This window comes from Fonsecaea pedrosoi (assembly GCF_000835455.1).
Source record: "Fonsecaea pedrosoi CBS 271.37 unplaced genomic scaffold supercont1.5, whole genome shotgun sequence".
Classification (NCBI taxonomy): domain Eukaryota; kingdom Fungi; phylum Ascomycota; class Eurotiomycetes; order Chaetothyriales; family Herpotrichiellaceae; genus Fonsecaea; species Fonsecaea pedrosoi.
Genome location: NW_013550611.1, coordinates 1638108 through 1659855, shown reverse-complemented (window position 1 = coordinate 1659855; position 21748 = coordinate 1638108). Strand labels below are relative to the sequence as shown.

At 53.4% G+C, this 21748-nt stretch overlaps 9 protein-coding genes across 9 annotated transcripts; 5 read left to right on the top strand and 4 right to left on the bottom strand.

Moving 5' to 3' along the window:
• Positions 1 to 845: 845 nt before the first annotated feature.
• Positions 846 to 1646, top strand: Z517_08075 (uncharacterized protein; the record flags this gene model as incomplete). Its single annotated transcript, XM_013426595.1, has 1 exon — positions 846 to 1646. The coding sequence occupies one exon, from the start codon at positions 846 to 848 to the stop codon at positions 1644 to 1646; it is 801 nt and encodes a 266-aa protein (XP_013282049.1).
• A 1574-nt stretch (positions 1647 to 3220) lies between these two features.
• Positions 3221 to 3862, top strand: Z517_08074 (uncharacterized protein; the record flags this gene model as incomplete). Its single annotated transcript, XM_013426594.1, has 2 exons — positions 3221 to 3341; positions 3408 to 3862. The coding sequence occupies 2 exons, from the start codon at positions 3221 to 3223 to the stop codon at positions 3860 to 3862; spliced, it is 576 nt and encodes a 191-aa protein (XP_013282048.1).
• A 253-nt stretch (positions 3863 to 4115) lies between these two features.
• Z517_08073 (uncharacterized protein) lies at positions 4116 to 5710 on the top strand (the record flags this gene model as incomplete). Its single annotated transcript, XM_013426593.1, has 2 exons — positions 4116 to 4426; positions 4552 to 5710. 2 exons carry the CDS (start codon positions 4116 to 4118, stop codon positions 5708 to 5710), a joined length of 1470 nt encoding a protein of 489 aa, XP_013282047.1.
• Positions 5711 to 6178: 468 nt separating this feature from the next.
• Positions 6179 to 7835, bottom strand: Z517_08072 (uncharacterized protein; the record flags this gene model as incomplete). The annotated part of the gene is made up of 3 exons (XM_013426592.1): positions 6179 to 7535; positions 7637 to 7741; positions 7789 to 7835. 3 exons carry the CDS (start codon positions 7833 to 7835, stop codon positions 6179 to 6181), a joined length of 1509 nt encoding a protein of 502 aa, XP_013282046.1.
• Positions 7836 to 8328: 493 nt separating this feature from the next.
• On the bottom strand, positions 8329 to 9417 carry Z517_08071 (uncharacterized protein; the record flags this gene model as incomplete). Its single annotated transcript, XM_013426591.1, has 1 exon — positions 8329 to 9417. One exon carries the CDS (start codon positions 9415 to 9417, stop codon positions 8329 to 8331), a length of 1089 nt encoding a protein of 362 aa, XP_013282045.1.
• A 1053-nt stretch (positions 9418 to 10470) lies between these two features.
• Positions 10471 to 13422, top strand: Z517_08070 (uncharacterized protein; the record flags this gene model as incomplete). Its single annotated transcript, XM_013426590.1, has 1 exon — positions 10471 to 13422. One exon carries the CDS (start codon positions 10471 to 10473, stop codon positions 13420 to 13422), a length of 2952 nt encoding a protein of 983 aa, XP_013282044.1.
• Positions 13423 to 14740: 1318 nt separating this feature from the next.
• Z517_08069 (uncharacterized protein) lies at positions 14741 to 16493 on the bottom strand (the record flags this gene model as incomplete). Its single annotated transcript, XM_013426589.1, has 2 exons — positions 14741 to 14884; positions 15105 to 16493. The coding sequence occupies 2 exons, from the start codon at positions 16491 to 16493 to the stop codon at positions 14741 to 14743; spliced, it is 1533 nt and encodes a 510-aa protein (XP_013282043.1).
• A 618-nt stretch (positions 16494 to 17111) lies between these two features.
• Z517_08068 (uncharacterized protein) lies at positions 17112 to 18923 on the bottom strand (the record flags this gene model as incomplete). The annotated part of the gene is made up of 1 exon (XM_013426588.1): positions 17112 to 18923. The coding sequence occupies one exon, from the start codon at positions 18921 to 18923 to the stop codon at positions 17112 to 17114; it is 1812 nt and encodes a 603-aa protein (XP_013282042.1).
• Positions 18924 to 19964: 1041 nt separating this feature from the next.
• Positions 19965 to 20786, top strand: Z517_08067 (uncharacterized protein; the record flags this gene model as incomplete). The annotated part of the gene is made up of 2 exons (XM_013426587.1): positions 19965 to 20562; positions 20623 to 20786. The coding sequence occupies 2 exons, from the start codon at positions 19965 to 19967 to the stop codon at positions 20784 to 20786; spliced, it is 762 nt and encodes a 253-aa protein (XP_013282041.1).
• Positions 20787 to 21748: the final 962 nt, after the last annotated feature.

The following is a 21748-nucleotide window of genomic DNA, read 5'->3' as shown; positions in this document are numbered from 1 at the left end:
TGATCTGGCACTTGGCTTATCCTACAAACAGGGTGAGGGGTTTGGTACAGTACCCCATGCCTGGGCAAAGGCCGCGGTCCCCTCCCATGGGCCATGGCAATCACACAGGAAGCGTGAGCACTAAACCCTTCTGTAGAATGAGGGCTTGTTTAGTTTGCGCGCGGCGAAGGATCATGGGTAAAGCCCATCCGAGAATAATGCGCAGCCTGTGGCTGCCCTTTTCCCCCTCCCATGTCCATCTCCGCCATTGTCGGACCTGCTGATAATGGATATTGTCTTTTTGCTTCCCGAATCCCTGTACACCACCTAGATACCTACTTTGGAATACTCGTTCGTCTGATATCCACAGTAAGCAGAGCTTAGATGCGATGGAATAGCCACAGAGACGACTTGCCGAAGGCTGCTTGCTCGCCAGGAACGCAAGGGTGTGGGTGGTCGAAGCCAGATTCCGCATTGCGACAAACACACACGATAACGAAGACACATAAAAGACCATCAACCCCCTCACCTTCGACTGGATTTTTTTTTCTCCCATTCACAACAAAAAACAATCAAACAAACCCAATCAAGTCTTTTCCCTTTTTCTTTTTTTATTTCCTACTTCTTCTTTCCTTGCTGTTGAAGACACATTCTTTAGCATACAAAGCTATCAATACCAACTACATTCTAATCCAAATCACTTTTTGAAACCAAAACCCCCCGATCCAATCAAATATCCCAGTCAAGCCAAACAAAAAAAAATATGCATTCTAAGTCGCTTCTCGTTGCTGCTTTTGCGGCCGCCGCCACCGCTACTCCCATGGGAGCCAGCTCTGCTGCTTACTCCAGCAAGTGGAGACTACTCGATGACCACCAGCTACTACAGCGCTGCGCCAACCAGCAGCTACTCCAGCGCGTCTAGCTACTCCAGCGCCGACAACAAGTACTCGGCCGGTGGCAACTGGGGTGAGGGCTCGTACAGCACCAGCTACGGCAACCCGACCGCCAGCCCCAACCCAGTCCCGACCGCGGGCACCATCGCCAAGCTCCTCACCGAGGACTCCCGCGTGGCTCGCTTCAAGGAGATCCAGTCCGAGATCCAGGACGGCAACATTGCGCTCAAGTTCGACTTCAACCCGGCCGCCAACCCCGGCGTCACACCCGGCAAGGGTGGCCAGGTCGACTTGGCCAACCGGGCCAACTTCCCCGTCCTGACGGGCCTGGGCATCTCGGCCGCGGGCATCTTCTTCAACCCCTGCGGTCTCAACACCCCCCACATCCACCCTGACGCCACCGAGTTCTTCACCGTGGCCACCGACAGCAACTTCACCACGGGCTTCGTGCTCGAGAACGGCCTGGCGACCGAGTTCACCACGTCGCTGACCCAGTTCCAGGGCACCGTCTTCCCCATGGGCTCGATCCACTGGCAACAGAACAACGACTGCTACCCGGCCGTGGCCATCGCCGGCCTCAACTCCGAGGACCCCGGTGCCAGCTCCATCGCCCAGAACTACATCATCAACACCAACCCGGACATTGTCGACGCCTCGCTCGGCTTCCCCAAGCAGATCGACGCCAACAACTTTGCCCAGTTCAAGGCCAACATCCCTCCCCCCTTGGCCCTCGGTGTCGAGGAGTGCCTGATCCGCTGCCACATCAAGTACTAAGCGGATCGTACTTTCTTTTTCTCCTCACCCCTTTTTCCCCCCAACGGAACGACAAGTGGGCGGAACCCGAAAAGAGACAAAGGGATGATGATGATGATCATGTGATGGCATAGCACGGCATGGCAGAGGGAAAGAAAAGATACGGGGGTGTTCTCCCTTTAGGTATCTAATCAGCGGGTAGTATTGGTGGGTTGTCAATCCTTTTTTTTGAAGCATAGCGGCCGGCGGGTTTTACAGAGCAATAGTGGCAATAGCATCCTCTGGGCATTAGATAGTTAGTATTTTTTTTTGATATATTTGAAAAACATCGGGTTATTCTCCAGAGAAAAAAAAAACCAATGGTTTCACTGTTTGCTCATAAATCGTTTTTGTCAGCTCTGGGTGACTAACCTTTTATAACTCGCACGGCTACGGATAATAAAGAGGTTGGGCTGGACTGGATTGGGCTGGACTGGTAATATTGTAGTATAGCAACGAGGTACTGACTACCCGTTTAACTCTGCCCCATGCGTCTTGTATTCGGGTTCTTTTGACTTGTGTGATTCCTTGAAGAGTCTACTACGCAACAACAACGACAACACCCCCGGCCTCCTTCCCTCTCCCCCCTCTTCCCCCTTCACACACACATATAGTCTCACTCTCTGCGTATATGTGTGCGTACGTACGGACCCGGCAGGTGAGATTTGGGGTTACACGACTTCAGCCCAGCTCAGCCCAACCAGCTCAGACCATCCCAGCCTATCCAAACAGTGCGCTCGTGCGCTCGTGCGCTCGTGCTCATGCTCGCACGAGTACGAATGCGAGTGAATCAGAATCCGGAAGTCACAAAGCCTCGATATATGGCAGGTGTATGCATGTATAGTACGAGGGACGTGCATGTGTGTATAGCGTATTTGTGAGCGACGTACGCACGTACGCACGCACGTAATACGTACGGACAGAGTTCCGGAAACCCCTCGTTTTCGTATCTTCGCACCTCATCACCACCAACCAGCCCTCAGCTTTTCTTCCAAATAATTAAATTCGGTTCCAAATCAAATTAGTGCGGATCAACTCGTTCACGGAAAGGGGGGCCTGGCCTGGTCTGGCGTAGGCCTAGCCCAGCACGCCTGGGGATCCGGGCTTGGGCTTAGTCGGGTCTTGGGTCTGGGCTTGCTGGCTTGGTTCCTGGGCTTTTGGGCCCTTTCGGGTCTCGTAACTCCATCTGAGAAATACACATGCCCAATGCGGCAACTGCGCTTGAACCCGATCGGGAACCTGTAGAGAAAAACCCCTCCCGCTAGCATATTACACGGGCACGACGGGGACCGACGAGTGACTTGGTTCAGCGATGTAGAGAGGTACAGAGCTCTTCAAGGCCCCTATGATGCGCGATGCGACGGACGGCGCTGCTCGCAATGTTTCGGGGGACGAAGAATATAAATACGCAGGAGTGTATTATTCTATTCATCCTGAGTTGTTGAAGAAGCACACTCAAAGTATTCATCAGGTCTCGTCTCCCCACCCCCCACCAGGCAACATCCCCTTTGAACCAGTCTCATCGTAGCACAACAACAGTCGCACTCGATTTCGACATGTCTGGTAAGATTCCAAGACTCTTTGTTCAACTGCCATCTCAGCTGACATGGCCGGCCGATATAGCCGCCGCAAATCTCGTGCCTCAAATGCTCTCCGTAACAGCCACCTTTGCTCCGGGTACGTATGATGACCCGTCTTTATCCATTCTTTGAGCGGCAATGCTGACTGGGTGGGAAACATTAGCATTCGCCGCCTACTACGCCCTCCTCAACCTACGTGTCAGCTTGGTGCGGGTGTCGTGCAACACCATGATAGGCACCGATGCCGCCGCCAACACCACCACCACCACCACCAACAAGAGTCAATCCTCGAGTACAACAACTTCCACGCCATCGAACAGCCCCGACCCCAGCCACAGCCTCCTCATCAGCTCCCGCTGCCACGCCAACTTCGTCGAGAACGTCCCCATTGCGCTCCTCGTAGCGACCTTTGTCGAGTTGAACGGTGGTAACAAATGGGCCCTGACGGGCTCGTTGGCTGCGCTGCTGTTCTTCAGGATCGCCCATGTCGAGTTTGGGTTGAGGGCCAAGGACTCGATGGGTTGGGGAAGACCGGTCGGTTACTTTGGCACGCTGGGCTTTGTTGTGGGCATGAGTTCTTATGCGGCTTGGTTGGCGAGCGGGTTCTGGAGGGCATAAGCCTAGAGAGTCTTTCCATCGATCGTCTTTGGTTGGGAGGGACCGCCTTGCTTGCTTGGTTGTTGTTGATGGTCGTTTCGCCTAGTTTAGGTAGAAGAATGGAAAGAGCAACTTCCTTCCCCCCTGCGTTTCCGCACTTTGACAGATGGAAAAAGACACTTCACTTCACTTAACTTCACCCTCGTCTCTCCTTCCCTTCGGTTCATCCACTCGTTAGTTACTCTTCTCACTCCAACCGCATGTCTTTCACTCCATGGCATACCCGCAGAACACGTTCGCTCCTTCGAGGTCCCTATCGAATCCCGACATATCGCTATCGTCCTTTCGATCCATCTCCGGCGCCCTCGCGAGCGCATCACCCCCACCACTTCCCGCGCCGCCCAAGCCCCCCGCGCCGCGCAAAGACCTTGAGCCCACATCGTCCGAGTTCCACCCCTTCCTCTGTACCATCTGCTGGACCGAGCAAAAATCGTTGCCTCACACTTTTGGTCTGGACGGCCGCATCGTGTGCGCCGACTGTTGGCGATGGACATACCACATGAGCATCTGCTGGCGCTGCGGAGAGTTAGTTTTCAGAGAGACTGACGCTGTCAATTTTGGATGGTGCTAGTGGCATTGGAGTTGCTTTTCTTGCCTCATTTGCGCAGTATGGCTGGCTGAAAGCTGGGAGCACACGCTCACCACCATAGCCAGAACCTGCTGACGGTCAGCCAGTCTCCTCTGCTTCCCCCGCCCTATCTTGATTGCAATTGCGAGCCGCACAAACATGGCATGATTGTCGAGGAGCCGCCAGTCTGCTCCCGTTGTGTCGACTTGCCAGAGTCCCTTGCAAAGCTGGAGCAGCATGTTAGAGCGCCGAGAAATCGTCCAGGCAAAGTCATACATCCAAAGGGCTTGTTGGACGGAGCTTCCTCAAGACTATCGTTGACGGACCCGTTGAATCCGGATGCCAACAGACTCGGGGCCGCAAACCAAAAACATACAATGCATCCTCCATGGTTGGTTCTTCAGTCATCAAAACGACATGCAGAATTCATGTCTCCATATCAGTCAGGCCCACAGCTGCACCAGACTCCACGGCAGAAGCAGTCCACAGCATCTTCGACACCATTTGCCACACCTCCACAATCTCTCAAGGCTGCTGAGCTGTCATCTTGTCCAAACATTCCGCACCAGCTTCCGTTGGACCTGGCGGAACAGCCGTCTACGCCGCTAGTGGGGACAGTGACTGCCTCATGGGTTCGTCCGGGTACCCATTTGTCTGTAGACTCCTCGAAGAGTCAGGGGCTCCAATTCTCAGCCTCAACAGGGTCAAGCACATCGCCTTCCCAGCATTTAATCACGTCACCATCAGATGAGCCCCGTTGGTTGCAAACTGGTTCCTTGAGTCGTATCCGACGCAGCTTCTCAACCACGAAAGCGCTAAATCCCTTCCGAAGGGCTTCGACCACCAAGTCATTTCTCCCTCCTGTTGGATCATGTGGTCCAACAGAAATGCATACGCCACTGCCGTCACAAGATATTGCCCCTGCAAGATCTCCCATCTTCAAAGAGCTTTCGGCTTTCTTTACATCACGTTCAAAGACCGGGAAAGTCATCCTCCAACGCCGCGTCAGCCCTGATAGCACGAAAGCTACCGAAAGCGGAAGCTACACACCTGATAAGACGATCCTGGATCGTGCGTGCGAGAGATGTGGTATGGACTTGTCTGATTGGTGGGTGAGGCGCGAGGAGTCAGGGGCACAGAGTCGAGATAATGAGGGTCATCGTGACCACACTGGCCGTTTCTGTGAGGATTGCATAGCTACTGGGCTAATGTCCAGAGCAATGCCTGGGGCATGGGATTGATAGATTTCGTTGTTGCTCGCAATTTGAGGAATCCCTTCTCGCAGTCTTGCATAGAAGGCCTTGGGTAGACAATAAGCGAACAATCACCGTGTGCAAGAACACATCTTCTAACTGCCCTGACTGTGTCACTAGTAAAACCAATAACTAGGTCTCTGAATTGTCTGGCGAGTAAGTGCATGGACGTTGCCGGGACAAGGCACAATCCTGCACTCCGCTAGTCTGGGAGAAACTGAGTTGCTATTCCAATGCTTGTTCTCAATCAAGACGTAAAGTGTATACGCCGCGCGGGGTGGCCAGCAGAATAGCGAGAGTAGACGATGTTCATTCCAGCTTCCACTGGCCAAGACGGGATCCTCGTGGGTACTTTCAAGAAACTCTCAAGCCGAAAGGTCTGAAATATTCTGGTCGGAAAGCAAATGTCCTTATGTGTGGGATAGAGGACTCGGACTGTGGCGATGCAGTCGTCGATCATCTGTAGATCTCGTCAGCGAAGGCAAACGGACGGTTTACACGAAAATCATTTTGCTCGAGCATCCAGCCACCAGAGTCGGACAGGTATGTCTGCGGCGTGCTGAAGCGTTTGATTTCGCTTCGTACCCTCCGCTGGCCAATCCAGGTTTGACAGTGGTTGTAATTTCGGTTCCTGTGGCCGGTCGTCAGGACAGTTTGATCTCCTTGTCGCGTGACTTCCCAATGCATCGTGTCAACGTCACTGATGGATGGAGCTGCAGCGATGGACAGTATTTGTAAGGAGGGGCACTCTCGGTGCAGTTGCTCGAAGATGCGGACAGCCTGGTCATCCGTGACCGGTACAACATGTGTCACCCGGTGGTCCGCAGGCTGAGATGTCATGGGTGCGAATGGAGGGAATAGGCGGAGGAATCGCAAATGCCTAAACTTAGTGAGAGCATTCAGAAACATATATTGTTCGACGTCCACATCCACGCCAGGGATGGCGGTGGGATGCCACAAATTCTCGATGTTCCCTATATCCAACTCCAGCCACTCAAGATTTGGTGCGAGATTCGCCGCCGCGAGGATGTCAGTGTGGCTGCGCTGGCTCTCTTTGCCGTAGACCGAAAACCTGGGATTCTCGCAATGCAGCCGGAGCCGGCGCAGATTCGGGCCCACGAGATCCGTGATAGGGATGTGGTTACATATTCCATTGATTTCCAGCTCTTGCAATTCTGGCATATTTGTGAAATCGATCGCGAAAGGGTGCTCTGAAAGTCTTCTTAGGGAGTGTTCCTCCCCATCTGATACGTAGCTACATGCTTCGTGATAGTGCCACTTATGAAATGCATCCAGTCGCAAGGCCTGAAGATGGCTGAGCCGAGGAGCACACGAATAGATGAAGTCATTCATGGACGGGTAAAAGATCCATTCAATGGCAAGTCGCCGAAGATTCGCCCACGGTATTATTGATGGATCCAAACTGCGTATCGAGGGCCGCGGTGTGAAACGTAGGGGTAGCGAGACCATCAGCCGCAATTCGGTCCACGAAGAACCTTCTTTCAAATGTGGCCTCTCCGAGTGAGCAGCATTAGGCCGACAAGTTAGCCAGTGGTGGTGTACCTCTACTGCCGTGGCTTTCGCAATTGCGTCGTACACGGATTGATCAGGTGTAGAATTGTCATAAGGAGCTGAACGAAACGCCCCTATTGCAACCTGGTGGCGTGCAGCAAGAGGAAGCAGAGCAGTGACTGCTTGAATCAAGTCTGCCCATGGCCAACACGTGCGGAGGTGGTCCATGACAATTTCATACTGGCGGTCATTCGGCAGCATTTGAAGCACTTGGTATGTTGCAATTGCGGAGCATTCCAACCTGGACAACATTAGTTACATAGGTTCGAATCGAAGCAAGAAAGCCGCCGCATTCATGTTGGTTCGTTTTTGGACAAATCAAATTCTCTCCAAAGTACATACGTGATGCGACGGAGCCGAGGCATGAGAGGCAGGCTCTCACGGATCGTCTCGAGATCCATGTAATGATGATCGCAACTGCCAACAACAACGGGGTCTTCGAAAGGGCTAAATGGAGGTATTCTTAGCGGCCGTTTTACGTGTAGTGTGCGGACATTGCCAAGGAGATGGCGATTGTTGAGTAGGTAACGCAGAAGCCCATGTTCCGGTTCATCCAAGTGCTCACGGACAATATGGGACACCGTTCTGAAAAAGAAGGGTAACGCTGACCGTCGGAATTGGTGTGAAACGAGAGAAAAAGGCAAAAGTGAGCTCAATCGCCGAAAATCACTCTCGTAGAGCTGCTCAGCAATCGCATCTAAAACCTCTGACGGGAGTTGGACCTTTGCTTTGGTCGCGTGCCGTGAGTCTGGGCTTGAAAAGGGGGGCCTCATGGACTTGAGTGCCAGCATGTTTGGTGACGGCAGGTTTTCGGAGACTCAGATATCTGATGGCCAAGGTCCAACTTGAGGAAGGATCTTGGTCAAAGAGTGAATAGAATCTTTAGAGAGGGTTTGGATGGAAGTTGGAAGGTTGTAAGGGTCATGCAAGGGAGGAGGGGGAATGTGTCGGATTATCCTTTCTCCGTACCGCGGGGTTTGCACTGTTTGTTGCCACAGAGGCGGTCGGTCAGTGAGATGAACAACGTTTCAGCCTCATGGACCGTCTACAGCGACTTGGGTTTTCTCAGCGAGTCTTGCTAAATCAATGGAGATCCAAAGCGGGACATGGTCGCTATGCCCACGTTCTGATGCAGAATCCAGAATATCAGTGTTGGTGACAGCATCCAGCTTGTCCACCAAGGCGTGGCTGGTGATGATCAAGTCTACTCGATCACAGCTCGCACCCCACGCGCTTCCACGCGGGTGATACGTAAACTTCTTGGTGTTACCGTGAAAATGCCTGAATACATCGGTGCCACGCATGCCATTGGGTTCGTCGAAAAACTTGGAATTGAAGTCAGCCCGATTCTTGACATGCTGCGGCGGGGACGTTCGTAGATTAGGGTGGCCGTCAATTCGGGACCTAGCAATGTTCATGTCTCCGATCAAAATGACATGGCGGTTAGCTGCTTCGTACTGCAGAACAACTTCCAACATGTGCCGATGAAAACGCAACTTGTGGTCATGTCGGGTACCAGAGATCTGACCAGTTGTAGGATCTCGGTAGGGATTAGATGTCCCGTTGACCCAGTAGCCGTTGATGATGACTAGACCGACCTCGTGTTCGTGTATCAAAACCCGACCTTCAAGATCCCAGTCTGGCCGCCGGGTGACACGAACGCTCGAGGCGAAGTCATCTCTCAGAAAAGAGGCAACACCATGAACTCTGCCACCAAACCCGGTAGCATTGTACTTATCTCTCGGAAGAGAAAAATGAGCCGTGTACGTAGGTTCTCCGCCCGCGTGACCGTGATTGGCAGCTTGTTGCAGCTGTCTTTGGGTCGCGTCGTCTCTAGAGCTGACCTTGACTTCTTGCAAACAAAGCACTTGAGGCCACTGGTGGCGTTTCAAAAACGATCGGAGCGGCGACAGAGACGCACCGCCGAAAGACAAGGTTTTCTGCAGTAATGGACCGACGCCATTGACATTCCAACTGAAAATTCGAACGTGGTCTGGGTGTGCAGGCCATGTGCAGGCCACGTGTGTGTCTTGCTCAGTTACGTGTGAAACTTTCCTTCTCAACGCTGGCGGACTGATGGATCTCCGGGCGCTACAGAGGGATCTCTTCGCAGTGGCCGACATGGTCATTGGAGTGGTTTTCTTGATAGCTTCCCATCCCGCGCCGATATGGTAAGGTCGTCCTGAATCTTCCGTGCAATACTCGGTGCCGCCGACGCAGGCGTGAACTGACAGGCCATGTTTGCTGGTACAAAGCGACGGACGTCATGAAGGAGGTGATACGACTGGCGCAAACCCACAGTTAGTATTATCTCGTTTCCAATAGGGCCAAATAGGCGTCTCGGCAACCCTTCTGTTCTCTGGGTAGCAAACTTGGGTGCCCTCACCATGTGCGGACCGAACCGTCAGGGATGGATTCATCACTGTGACTAGGAGATTTGAGTGGTGAGTGAGCTGCTTCGGGGTTCAGGCCCTCCACTCACTGACCCTTTGGGGAGGCCACAGAGGCCGACCCCGTCAACTCTCTAATGGCGCTTGACAGTTGATCTGCAAGGTTAACATCTCGTTTAGGCAGGAGAGAGACGGCTGCCTTCTTACGGCAAAGCTCCGAGTCGCCAGCTTGGGGTTCAGGATGGGTCTGTAGGTGGTCGGTTCGTGGTGGGGTGGGTTGGCGGGCGAGTGATGGACATGGTCGAAGGGGAAAAAAGGAGGCGCGGTCTCGAGGCTCCAAGGATCCCCAAACGGTCAAGGTCAAGCATTTCTCAGTGAGTGTATTCCAGCTCGACTCTGCCTCAGTCGTATTGTCGCTGAGAAGCTTCTCACTGTCGTCCTGCTCTCCTTGATTACGCGAGAACACTCATTTGTGATATCTGACGTGAGAAGTCAAGAGTGCCCTGAGCTCAAAAGGGCAGACGCGCCACGCGTGCACCACGCACGTATATCGGCTGCCATTGAAAGTCTAACCAGGCTGGCTCTATCGGAGTTGAGCACCTGTGGCAGGTTTCCTATCAGTTGAACAGTCTCTCCTACCTATACTGGTGTTTCCCTAGGTCAGTTACATGCCTCTTCGGGATCCAGTAGTGTTCTAATCTGTCCAGACTCTCTCATATCTTGAGCCCACCAGCCACTGGTGCTGCCTCCAAATCACTCTGTTTACCTACCACCACCTTATCAGCCATGGCCCCTCAACCAGAGCTCTATCCTACCCTCCACCGAATACGTGACCTTGAAAATGCAGGCATCGAGGACCTCCAACAGATTGTTCAATCGTTCCCCGTCATTGACAACCATGCCCACAACATGCTCACCGAAGAACATGTCTATGGCAGTGCGGAATACCCTTTTGAGAGCATCACTTCAGAAGCACAAGGGCATGCTCTGACGGATCATGTCCACACCAGCCTTGCCCACATGCGCGCAGTCAAACACTTGGCCGAGTTCTATCAGTGCCCGGAAACACTGCAGGACGTCAAGGCTGCCCGATATGAGTGGGTGCGCAGGGACTATCCTGGCCTGATCAAGAAATGCTTTGAAGGAACACACGCGATCATGATGGATGATGGGCTGTCCCCTGAGATCATCCATCCTTTCAAGTGGCATAGACAATTTGTGCCCACGGTATCAAGGATTGTGAGGATTGAGGCCGTGGCAGCCGAGCTGCTTGAACACCTCGCTCACGCAGCGGGCTTCATGAGGGTCGGCCTCGATGCCGACTGGGACATTAGCCAGACTGAGAGCTTCTTGGTCCGCTTCAACACCGTCTTCAGAAACCAAATCCGCACTCTGGCCAACGACCCAGATGTCCGGGGCTTCAAGTCAGTCATTTGTTATCGTTCGGGGCTTGACATTGGCCTCGAGAGCAGGAAGAACTTCCGCCCCCATCAGTCTCTGACCGAGTCGGCTCTTCTACAGTCTTTTCATGACTTCCTCCAAAAGGCCGTTCGCGACCACAAGTATCGGATTCAGCAAAAGGAGGTCAATGATTACTTGGTTGTTGCTGTCTGCGACGTACTGGAAAAGCTTGTAGACACAGACGGTGAGAACTTGCCCTTTCAGTTTCACACCGGTCTCGGTGACACGGATATCAATCTGGTCAAGGCAAACCCAGCGTATATGCAGCCCTTGATCGAGGCTTTTCCCCAGGTCGACTTTGTCATCCTCCATTCTTCGTATCCGTATACGAGGGAAGCAGGCTACCTAGCAGCAAATTATTCCAACGCTTGGCTCGATATCGGAGAAGCGTTTCCTATGCTCTCTCGTGAAGGCGAAGAGTCTGTGCTACGACAAGCCCTCGAGCTGACTCCAAGCTCCAAAATCCTCTGGAGCACAGATGGACACTTCTATCCCGAAACATATTGGCTCGCCAACAGGCACTTCAGAGAAGCGCTTGAGAGACTGCTTACTTCATATATTGCAGCGGGCGACGTTACCGTTGCCCAGGCCATCGATATCGCTGTCGATATCATGTTCTGGAACTCAAATTTACTCTACAAGCTTGACGAAGAGCGCAAATACCCCGAGTTGCTCCGGGCTTGTGGCCGAGAGGCTGTAGACAGCATGCGCACTCTTGTGAATGGTGGTTCGAAAGCTCCCTCTTTCAAGTCATACGCGAGTACGGCCGTCGCAACTTCTGCCGGTGGCGCCTCATCTTCCGCCGCCGCCGCCGCATCACGAGCTGGAGCAGCTTTGACCGCAGCAGCATCGACACACCTTTCGATCCCCCTCCGCGCTGGGAGTGCGAGTGCGCCATCCGGCCAGAATTCCACGGCTGTCTTTGCACAGAATGTGACAATTTTTGACGCTTTTATGCAAACAAATCCGGGCATCAAGTATATGTGGGTTCAGTATCTGGACTACACTGGCACACTTCGTAATCGCATGATGACTGTGCAACAATTCAAAAAGCAGCTCTCCGCGGGAAAACCTCTCTGTTGCACGACTGCTCTGCCAAGGTTGATGCAGGACGACCATCCCGCAAGCGGGTGCTCAGCTACTGGCCAATTTCTCATGATCCCCGACCTGTCAACCCTATCACTGAATAAGGGTATCTCGTCACCCTCGGCCACTGTTCAAACATGGTGGATGGCTGACTCGGAGCAAATGCCCCTCGTTGAGCACTTTGATCGCTGTCCTCGCTGGCTGCTTCAATCTCAAGCGGACGCTCTCAAGTCCGAGTTCAACATCTCCATGTTGATAGGATTCGAGCTGGAAATCATCTTCATGAGGCCGGTCCTGAACGAAATCGGGTCCGACTTTGTAGAATTCCAGCCGTTGCACATGGTTCATTCGTGGTCAAACATGACGTATCAACAGATCGATATGCTACCTATCATTGAAGAGATTGTGGATGATCTGGCGGACCTGGACATCCACCTTTCGCAATTTCATTCAGAGGCCGCCCCAGGGCAATGGGAGTTTCCTTTGCCGGCATATGAGCCTGTGAAATCCGTCGACGTTCTGTTCAAGGCCAAAGACGTGATTCGTAATGTCGCCAAAAAGCACGGTTTGAAGGCGACGTGTTATCCGCGCCCCTTTGCGACCAGCCCTGGCAGCGCCAACCATGCCCATTTCAGCATCAACGGACCCGGTGACACTGTTGAAAAGTATGAATCGGCCTTCCTCGCCGGTGTTTTGGAACATCTGCCAGCACTGATAGCGTTCTTTTTACCCTTTGAAGAGTCGTATCAACGCGTCAACGCTGGAATCTGGTCAGGTGGAGAGTATGTGTGCTGGGGAACGCAGAACAAGGAAGTGCCGTTGAGAAAATGTGGACCAGGACACTTTGAAATCAAGACCGTGGACGGTATGGGCAACTCTTATCTCTCCATGGCCGCTGTTTTGGCCTCGGGGCTCCACGGGCTTCGTCAAGACCTCAAACTCGAGCACAAGGATTGCACGGGTGATCCGACGTTGATTGGCGACGAGGAGAGGCAGAAGCTAGGCATCACGACGCAACTACCCAACACGCTGGAGAAGAGTCTGAAAGCCTTGGACCGGGATAAGGTCCTGCGACGGGCGCTCGGATACGCCGTTGTCGATGATTACCTTGCTGTCTCGGAGAGTGTGATGACCAAGTTGAGAAACTTTGGTGACGAGAAAAGACGATTGTGGTTGATGGCGCGGTATTGATATGATGCAGCAACTGGCGAATGGAGCTGAGCTGAGCTTGGTGGCGAGAACTGCTAGACCAACTGTTTAATTTGTTCTTGCGATCGATCCGGCCAGGGCTAAATGGCCACGCGTCGTTGTCACAGCAGCCAAGGAAACAATACTGCATTGCCTTCTAATATACAAGACGGGCTTTTCTGCCTGGCCTGTCTCCGACCGATCGATCAATAGATCGATGCCCAACCGTCCCTATACTGTCCTACCACTGCCCCTGCTCCTGACGGATATGGCGTGGCGGTATTGAACTACTGCACTGTCGCCCACCTACCCGCCCACGTTTGTATGTTTGGGAGGTTCTCGAATGATTGGGTATGGGAGGGTTGTTGGTCATATTTTTGGAGGGAGAGGAGGGGGAACGAGGCTCAGGCTCCGAGGGCTGGGCTGGGCAAAGATGGGTAGGGCTGGGTTGGTTTCTTTGACTTGATATTCGATATATAACTTGTACTCGGTACGTATGGAAGAGCGGGCGAGCGGGCGTGGCGAGCGAGTTCTTTTGTTGGTTGGTCAGGGTCTTCTTGTAGCTTTTGTAGCTTTTGTGGGAATTGTAGGTTGGTAGGTTAGGTAGGTTAGGTAGGTGCTGTAGGTATGTAGCAAGAGAGGAAGGGGAGGGGAGGCGAGGCGAGGAATGATAGACAGACAGACAGACAGGTCTGGATCTACTCAGGACAGTACAGTACGGTACAGTGCTTACTTTGTACTACTCTCAGGCAAACTGATAATCTACCTACCTACCTACATACCTACCTACCTATCCTTCCGCAGCTTCAAGAAAGGTTGTCGCATCACCTTTGCTTACACTACCGCACAGTGCAAAGCATAGAGCATAGAACATGGAATGTGCAATATTGACACGGAACACGGAACACGGAACATGGAATATGAATGCGTAATACGTCAGTCAGTACTCAGTACTCAGTACGTCTGCGCTTTTTATCCCGTGATATGTAAATAAAATGCCATTATTGCGCATTGTGCCACTGAATGGGATGGGATGGGTCGCTGTCAAGACGGGGCCTCTTGAGCCGCTGTTACAACTTGCGAAAAGGTCGGTGGACCGGTTGATGTCTCTGATTGTCGTTCTTCGTGGGCTCTTGAGTTCCCATCATTCCTTTCCTTTCTCCCTGCTACCAAGTAACCCAGGCGTACAGCTCACACTGACTACACACAAGTCATCACCACACCACTACTCACAACCGTGCCCATCTCTCGAAGCTCGATCCTTGTTCAAGGACACAGAGCGAGGTCGAAGCCCAAGGCAAGGAAACAACGACTTCTCAGCCTAATATTGTCCGTCGATGGTGAATGTGCCCGTCTTGGAGATCAGATATTCGTTGACGGCGACATCCTTGCCGGACTCTTTGCCGTAGCCGCTTTCCTTGATACCGCCGAAGGGTGACTCCGCGGCTGACGAGTTACCGGTGTTCTAGATTATTTGTAGAGGTTAGCGAGAGTCCAGATACAACACGGGGTGTGTGATAAAAGTCCACTTGGTGTTTCGCCCTTCTCTTTCGGTGTCTGCCTTTCTTGCCTTGCTTTCCTCTTGGGATCCGGTTCTCACAAATCCTCATCTTTGGGAGACAAGACACGCACATAGCGGATACCAGCGACGAGGTGGAAGTAGAATGAAGCAGGGACAGACTCACCAATCCAATCATGCCAGCCTCCAAGTTCTCCAGCATCCTCCACAGGCGGTCCACGTTCTTCGTAAAGGCGTAGCTGGCGAGACCCATGGACGTATCGTTGGCCCACTTGACGGCCTCCTCCTCTTTCTCGAACTTGAAGATACCCGTGACAGGTGCAAATGTCTCCTCCTTGGCGAGCAGCATATTCTCGTTCATGTCCGCCAGGATGGTCGGGTCCATGAAGTAGCCGCCCACGCCCTTACCGTCACCGGCGCCCTCATCCACAGTGGAGCCCTTGTGTGCCTTGCCAGATCCAAGCAGGAGCTTTGCGCCGTGCTTGATGGCATCGGCAGCCTGCTCTTCAGCCTTTGCAAGGCCCCTTGGTGTCGTCACAGGTCCCATGGTGGTGCCCTTCTCGGCGCCATGACCGACCTTGAGAGTCTTGGTTCTCTCGACTAGCATCTGCGTAAACTTCTCGTACACACCAGCCTGCACGTACAGGCGGTTGGCGGAGATACAGGCTTGGCCAGCGTGCCGCCACTTCAGAGCCATGAACTGGCCGAGGGCTTGCTCTAGGTCGGCATCGTCAAAGATAATGAAGGGGCAGTTGCCGCCCAGCTCGAGCGTGCATTTCTTGAGGTTTTTGGCGCACAGGCCGGCCACGATCTTGCCCACGCGGGTCGAACCCGTGAAGGTGACCTTCTTGACTAGCGGGTGGAGGCACATGGCCTCACTGAGAGATGGGGTGTTGGCGAGACTCGTGGTAAGCACGTTGAAGACACCCGGAGCAAAGCCAGCTTTGGTGGCCAGGTATGCAAGGCTCAAGCAGGTCAAGGGAGTCTCTGGGCTGGGTTTGACCACCATGGTGCAGCCCGCAGCGAACGCCGCGCCGGCTTTCCGCAGAATCATGGCGATGGGGAAATTCCATGGCACCAGGGCGACGGCAACACCGATGGGCTGCTTGATAACAAAGGTACGCCGGTTTGGTGCGGAAGGGGTAAAGACAGAGCCCTGGATGCGTTCTGCCTCGCCGGCAAACCACCAGGTGAAGCCGAGAGAATAGTCAAGCTCGCCAATAGACTCGGCCAGGGGCTTGCCAGTTTCATAGGTAAGGATCTTGGCGAGGTCATCTTTGGCGGCGGTGATGAGTTCATGCCATTTCATCAGCAGCTGGGCCCGTTTACGCGGGTTCAGGACGCGGTATTCCTGGAAGGCCTTGTACGAGGATTGGATGGCGGCATCGACATCTTCAACAGCGTTATCTGGGCAAGAGGCAAAGGTCTTGTCCGAGCCGGGGTCAATGATGTCGAAGCGCTTGCCGCTCTTTGCTTGGACCCATTCGCCGTGCACGTACGAGTCCTGGCGCAGCAGGTCGGGGTCGTTTAGTTCAAAGGGGAGACTGGGTGCCATTGTTTTAGTTCTTGTGGAAGAGGATGACCGAGATGGATAGGTGACGATGAAGGTCCACGTCAATGTCGTTGGGGAGCATACACAACTCACAAGGAAGGGGAAAGGAATTCAAGTTGGTGAGGGATGAGGTTGTTTTTGTAAGAATGTCTCATCAGCAGGAACCCGAGGGCCAGGAGATATGGATGAGTTTTTCCCACGGCCCAACCGCCTCGTCATTAGAGCTTCGACCCCGCAGTTGTTGCTGATTTGGTGTGGTGGTACCTCTGTGGTCTTCAAGTCTATCTCAGCCCATTATTGTTTGGGCGGAGGGGGCAGGGCGCAGGGACCAAAAAAAACCCCTCTTCCGATGTTGGAGAAGCAGGTCTGACGAGCAGCCATCTCGAGATCCCCCGAAATGGAGGAATGGACGGCATCAAACCGAAACATCTTCGTCCAAGCTTCTCGGAACCACGCTTCTCGAAGCCGCTCGGGCACAATGCGAACGCTGGTTTGGTGGCAAACTAGAGTTTCTCCAACTCCGAGATGTGGACAGAACTGCGGATTCCGATACCGGGTGTCGGAATGTACCACATCTGATTGAATTCCCCCTCCTCCTTGGAAGGAAGACGGCTTTATGATTCAGTCGGTCCCAGTTCTACTTCTTCCATAAACGCCGCCTGCAAGCACAGGTTTGGCCGGATCCCACGGCCCAATCACCACGTTCTTATATCGCTGCAGCCCGATTAGCCACCACGAACATCCGCCCATGACAAATGCTGTGCTAAGTCCCCCGACCATAAACCCGATCGTGCTCCGCAGAATCACATGCCAGATCCAACCCCAGCAGAGCCCGCAGTTCCCATATGTGTGGGTGTAGGATTTGGATAAGATCAAGCCTAGGCCGCAGGTGGACATTGTGACCAGGGCGAAGGTCAGTAGCAGATGCAACTTGAACGATTTGTAGTGGAGATGCCGCCGGAACACCGGAAACAGACCAAACACCTGAATCGAAAACAGAGTCAAGCTAAACACCGCTGTGGTAGTCATGAGGCGCGAAGCAAGCACCGTACTAGCCATCAAGGCTGCGTTAGTCGACAGCGACGAGGGAAATGGAGGCGCCCGGAAAGCATTACTCAATTGAGGTGGTGCTGGGTCTGTGGGTGTGGCGTTAGATATTCCAGGGCCTTGCGGAGCATTCTCAGGCTTTTTGGGCAGATAAAGACTCCCATAGTCAAAGAAGAATATGTTGATTATGAGAAGCCATGTCGCCAGCGCCCAGATGGAATCTGATGATGTCGATCGTGTGAGAGACTTGAGGATCGGCGAAAGTCCCAATAATGCAAAGTAGATCAAGGAGGCGGATTTCAGTGTTTTGAGCCGCGCCTGGTTCCGAGGGGATATGGTGGGCGGTAACGTCGTCGGACTATATACTATGCTCGGCGACTGAGGCACTTGTGGCCGAGACGTGGTCGGTCGCAGGTCGGGGAATGGTTCAATGGAGCCATCACCCAGTGGGTCGATAGGGGAAATCGACTGGAAGGATGACTTGGACAGGGACTGGGTATGTTTCCCAGGGAACTTCGATTCGTGATCCTTGACCCCGAGGTTTGTGGTCGATAGTTTCAGGCCCACGCCTCTTCCCCCTAGAGGGCCGTTCGCATGTCCATTACCAACATGCCCATTGCCGTTCATCTGGACCTTGGAAGAGCCTCCCGAGCTGGTACTCGCACCATCGTCCACATCGACCGAAAGCCGATTGGCCTTTTGCAGCGTCGCGAACTCTTCTGCTTCCTGCTGACCTATCCAGTAGTCCCACATGATCCATCCGCCGACCGTCAAAATAGTGCCGCAGGTCACCACCGAGACCGGGGACAGGCGGCCCTGGTAGATCCCGGCATATGCGCAGATGAAGATGGCTACGGAGCACACGTGCTGCACAATGACGGCCGAGTCTGCCACCAATGGCCAGAAGTCGTAGGGCCGCAGCCGGGGATTTCTCTGCAGGTGGTCCAGAAAGGTCTCGGTGTCTGTATAGTTGTCCGGGAACCCGTGTTGTTTTATCCAAAGTAATTTCTTCCAAACGTGGGGTGGTTTCCGTCTCTTGCTTGCTGCCCGACGTCTTTCTTCGGCTATTCTAGCAGCGACCGGGGGAATCGCTGGCGGTGCTCGTAGAGACGCAACTGCTGGTCGGAGAGCAGCAGCGGCAGCATTTGCGGCAGCGGAACCGCTGATCTCAGGGACTGGTCGTAGTCGCGGCGGCGAGAAAGTCTTGTACGCATCTTCAGGAGCAAGACGACTTGGATCGAGAGCAATCCGATTGACCTGCGGTTTGCCTCGGTTGGGGTGAGTTTCGACAGGGACGGGGGGAGGTATAGGTGAGGGCGCAGGCGACGGCGTTGGGGTCGACGCTGCGCTCGAGGTGTTGGGAGTGGACGAGGATTGTGGCGCCATGTTGCGCCCCTTTCGGTTATCTTGGGATCATTTTGACTGATATGTGAGCATCGAGGTCATCCAACTCGACCACAATGTGCTTGTTATTGTAATTGAAGCCACCAGAATGCATCGGTGGCCAAAGTCCAAGGCAAAATATCTCCCCTGCCAGGGTGCATAAATTCATGGTTGCGTCCGGCAACTCAGCCGAGTGTCTCGGGCTGCGCAAGGCTCCACAAGGCTGCAGTTTCCTACCAAGTCGCTCGTGAGCTGAATTGAAAAATTAGTAGGACGGTGTTCAATCCGGCGGACACTATAACAAAAATCATGCCTTCTACTCAAAAATAGGGCAAAGTTCCATGACCAATACTCCTCCACCCTGAGCTTTGATATTTGGAAACTGACCAATTGCACAGGATGTGAGTGGCGCTCGCGAACAGCAACAAGTTGCCGCCCCAGACTCTGGACGAGACTGCTGAATAATCTCATGGAGAGCAAAAACAGCCGTGACTAGCAAAACAGGTAGGGTACGCATTGTCAGAATCACGTTTAGACTTCTTCTCGGCGCAGCCTACTGCCTACTGGACAAGACGCGACCACTGTCTCGATCTGGAAAGGAAAACACGACCAATCAAACAAGGCCGACGTCATTGGTTGGTCAGCCCATTGCGAGAGGTCTCGACACCAAAAGCCATTCGAAGACCGTAAGAGAACCATGGGCTTCTCAGCAGAAGACTTTGGCTCTGTCATGTTGTGGCTGTTGTTCTCCTCGACGGACCGACACCACCGTTTCAGCAGACCAAGCTCTCCATTGGGAAACAATGAGCTTCTTACATGAAATGCGCGATTGCTGAGATAATGTGGAAAGAGACAGAACTGACCAGAGGAGCGTGAGGGTATGCCGATACTGAAGGCCAGAGTCGGGCAACTATATAATGTAGCGATGCTCATGTCTCAAGAACTGTCTGTTCTGCGTCGCAAGCCAACACCAGCAAAGATACCAAAGCAATCTCCTGAGCACAATTCATACCTTCTTCAACAAATCACGACCACAAAGCCATCATGTCTTTCGCCAACACCGTTCTGGTGACCGGAAGCAAATCCGGCATCGGCAAGGGGCTGCTGTCCACCTACGCTGCGCGGCCCAACACGCTGGCCATCGCCGCGATTCGAGATGGGCCGGATTCTGGAGCTGCCAGAGCCCTCACTTCCTTACCTGTCGGATCTGGCAGCAAGATTGTGGTTGCCAAGTACGACGCCTCATCGAAGATAGCGGCGATTGAACTTGTCGATCACCTCAAGTCAGTTCACAACATCACGGCCCTGGATGTCGTGGTGGCCAATGCGGGTATTCTGAAGCACTTCGGCCCTGCCAAAGAAGCGTCCGCAGAAACCATCATGGAGCACCTGCAAGTCAACACGCTGGCGCCAATATTGCTCTACCAGGCCACGCAAGAACTGTTGAATGCCTCCAAGCAGACGCCAAAGTTCTTCATCATCTCTTCCAATATAGGCAGCAACGGTCTCCAAGACAGCTACCCCCTACCGATGATTGCGTACGGTATGTCCAAGGCGGCCGTGAACTGGGCGGTCAGCCGGATTCACCGCGAAGAGGACAGGATTGCCGTGGTTGCCATGCAGCCGGGTTGGGTTCAGACAGGTACGTATCTTCCACAACAATACTCTTACTAGTAACGACGCTGACCTTTGGTTGAAACAGCCATGGGCAACACCGCCGCCGAATTTGCGGGCATGAAGGCAGAAGAGGTTCCAGTCAAGTTGGAGGACTCTGTCAGTGGGCTGATATCCGTATTCGACAAGGTCGACAAGGCCACGCACAGCGGCAAGTTCTGGGATCAAAATGGTGTGCAAATGCCTTGGTGAGCTCGCTCGCTCGAGTGTCTGGTATAGATACCGTGTAGTTGTCCAAGTAGCGAAATGATGATTGCATTCATACACTCGTCTATGCTGGTTTCACACCTGTCGTCCATTGCACTCTCATCTTGAACATGTAGATCACGGGTAAGCCATGCGGTGCCAGGGCACAGAGCCGAACAGATGGACAAGCCTGCAAACCTGAATATTGCTGCCTAGATTTCCCTTGTACAGGGGAAGAAAGGAGGATCATCTCCTGATCCTCTCCCTGAGTGCCCCCGTCCAAGGCAGGGCGGGGAGTGAGTTCCTCGTACTCGTACAGCGTATTCGCGAAACAAGACTCGAGGGGGGAAGTACGGACTTAGGGATACGGACGCACCTAACAATGTTCCGAGTATCCTCGTGTTAACGCTACGGGACCATCCAAGCAATTGTTGTCCCGTCTTGGAACTGTCGTTTGTCGTCATTCACAGCAGCCCCAGCCACAATGAACACGCGTGAGCGTCATTGTCCATTTCGTTAGTGTACGAGCGCTCATCCAAAACACCACACCTTGACACAACCACTACGACCGAGTACTCGGTACTGGCACCAGTGGTACCCGTGTGCCCCTCCTCTCCTCCTTTCTTTGATCGTAGAAAAAGAACCCTAACCGCCCTCCACACTAATCACCAGTTAAAAAAAAAGAGGTGGGTTTTTCACAAAGGTTGGGTAGAAGAAAAGCACAGCACAGCCACGATTTTTATTTCATGGTCTCCTCCCCCCGGAGCGAAGAAGCCGTTCTCGGCGCCGGGCGGGTGAGGCAAGCAACCAGTTTGCCTTGACCAGTCGGTATCGGTATCTTCCATTGCAAAGTATCCCTACCCGCCGTGCCGCCCCAATAGAGATACGGCACAAGCCCCCCCAGAGGAAATTATTTGCTCGCTCTGCTGCTGGTGTGTGAATGAATGTACCTCGTCCAGGGTAACTCC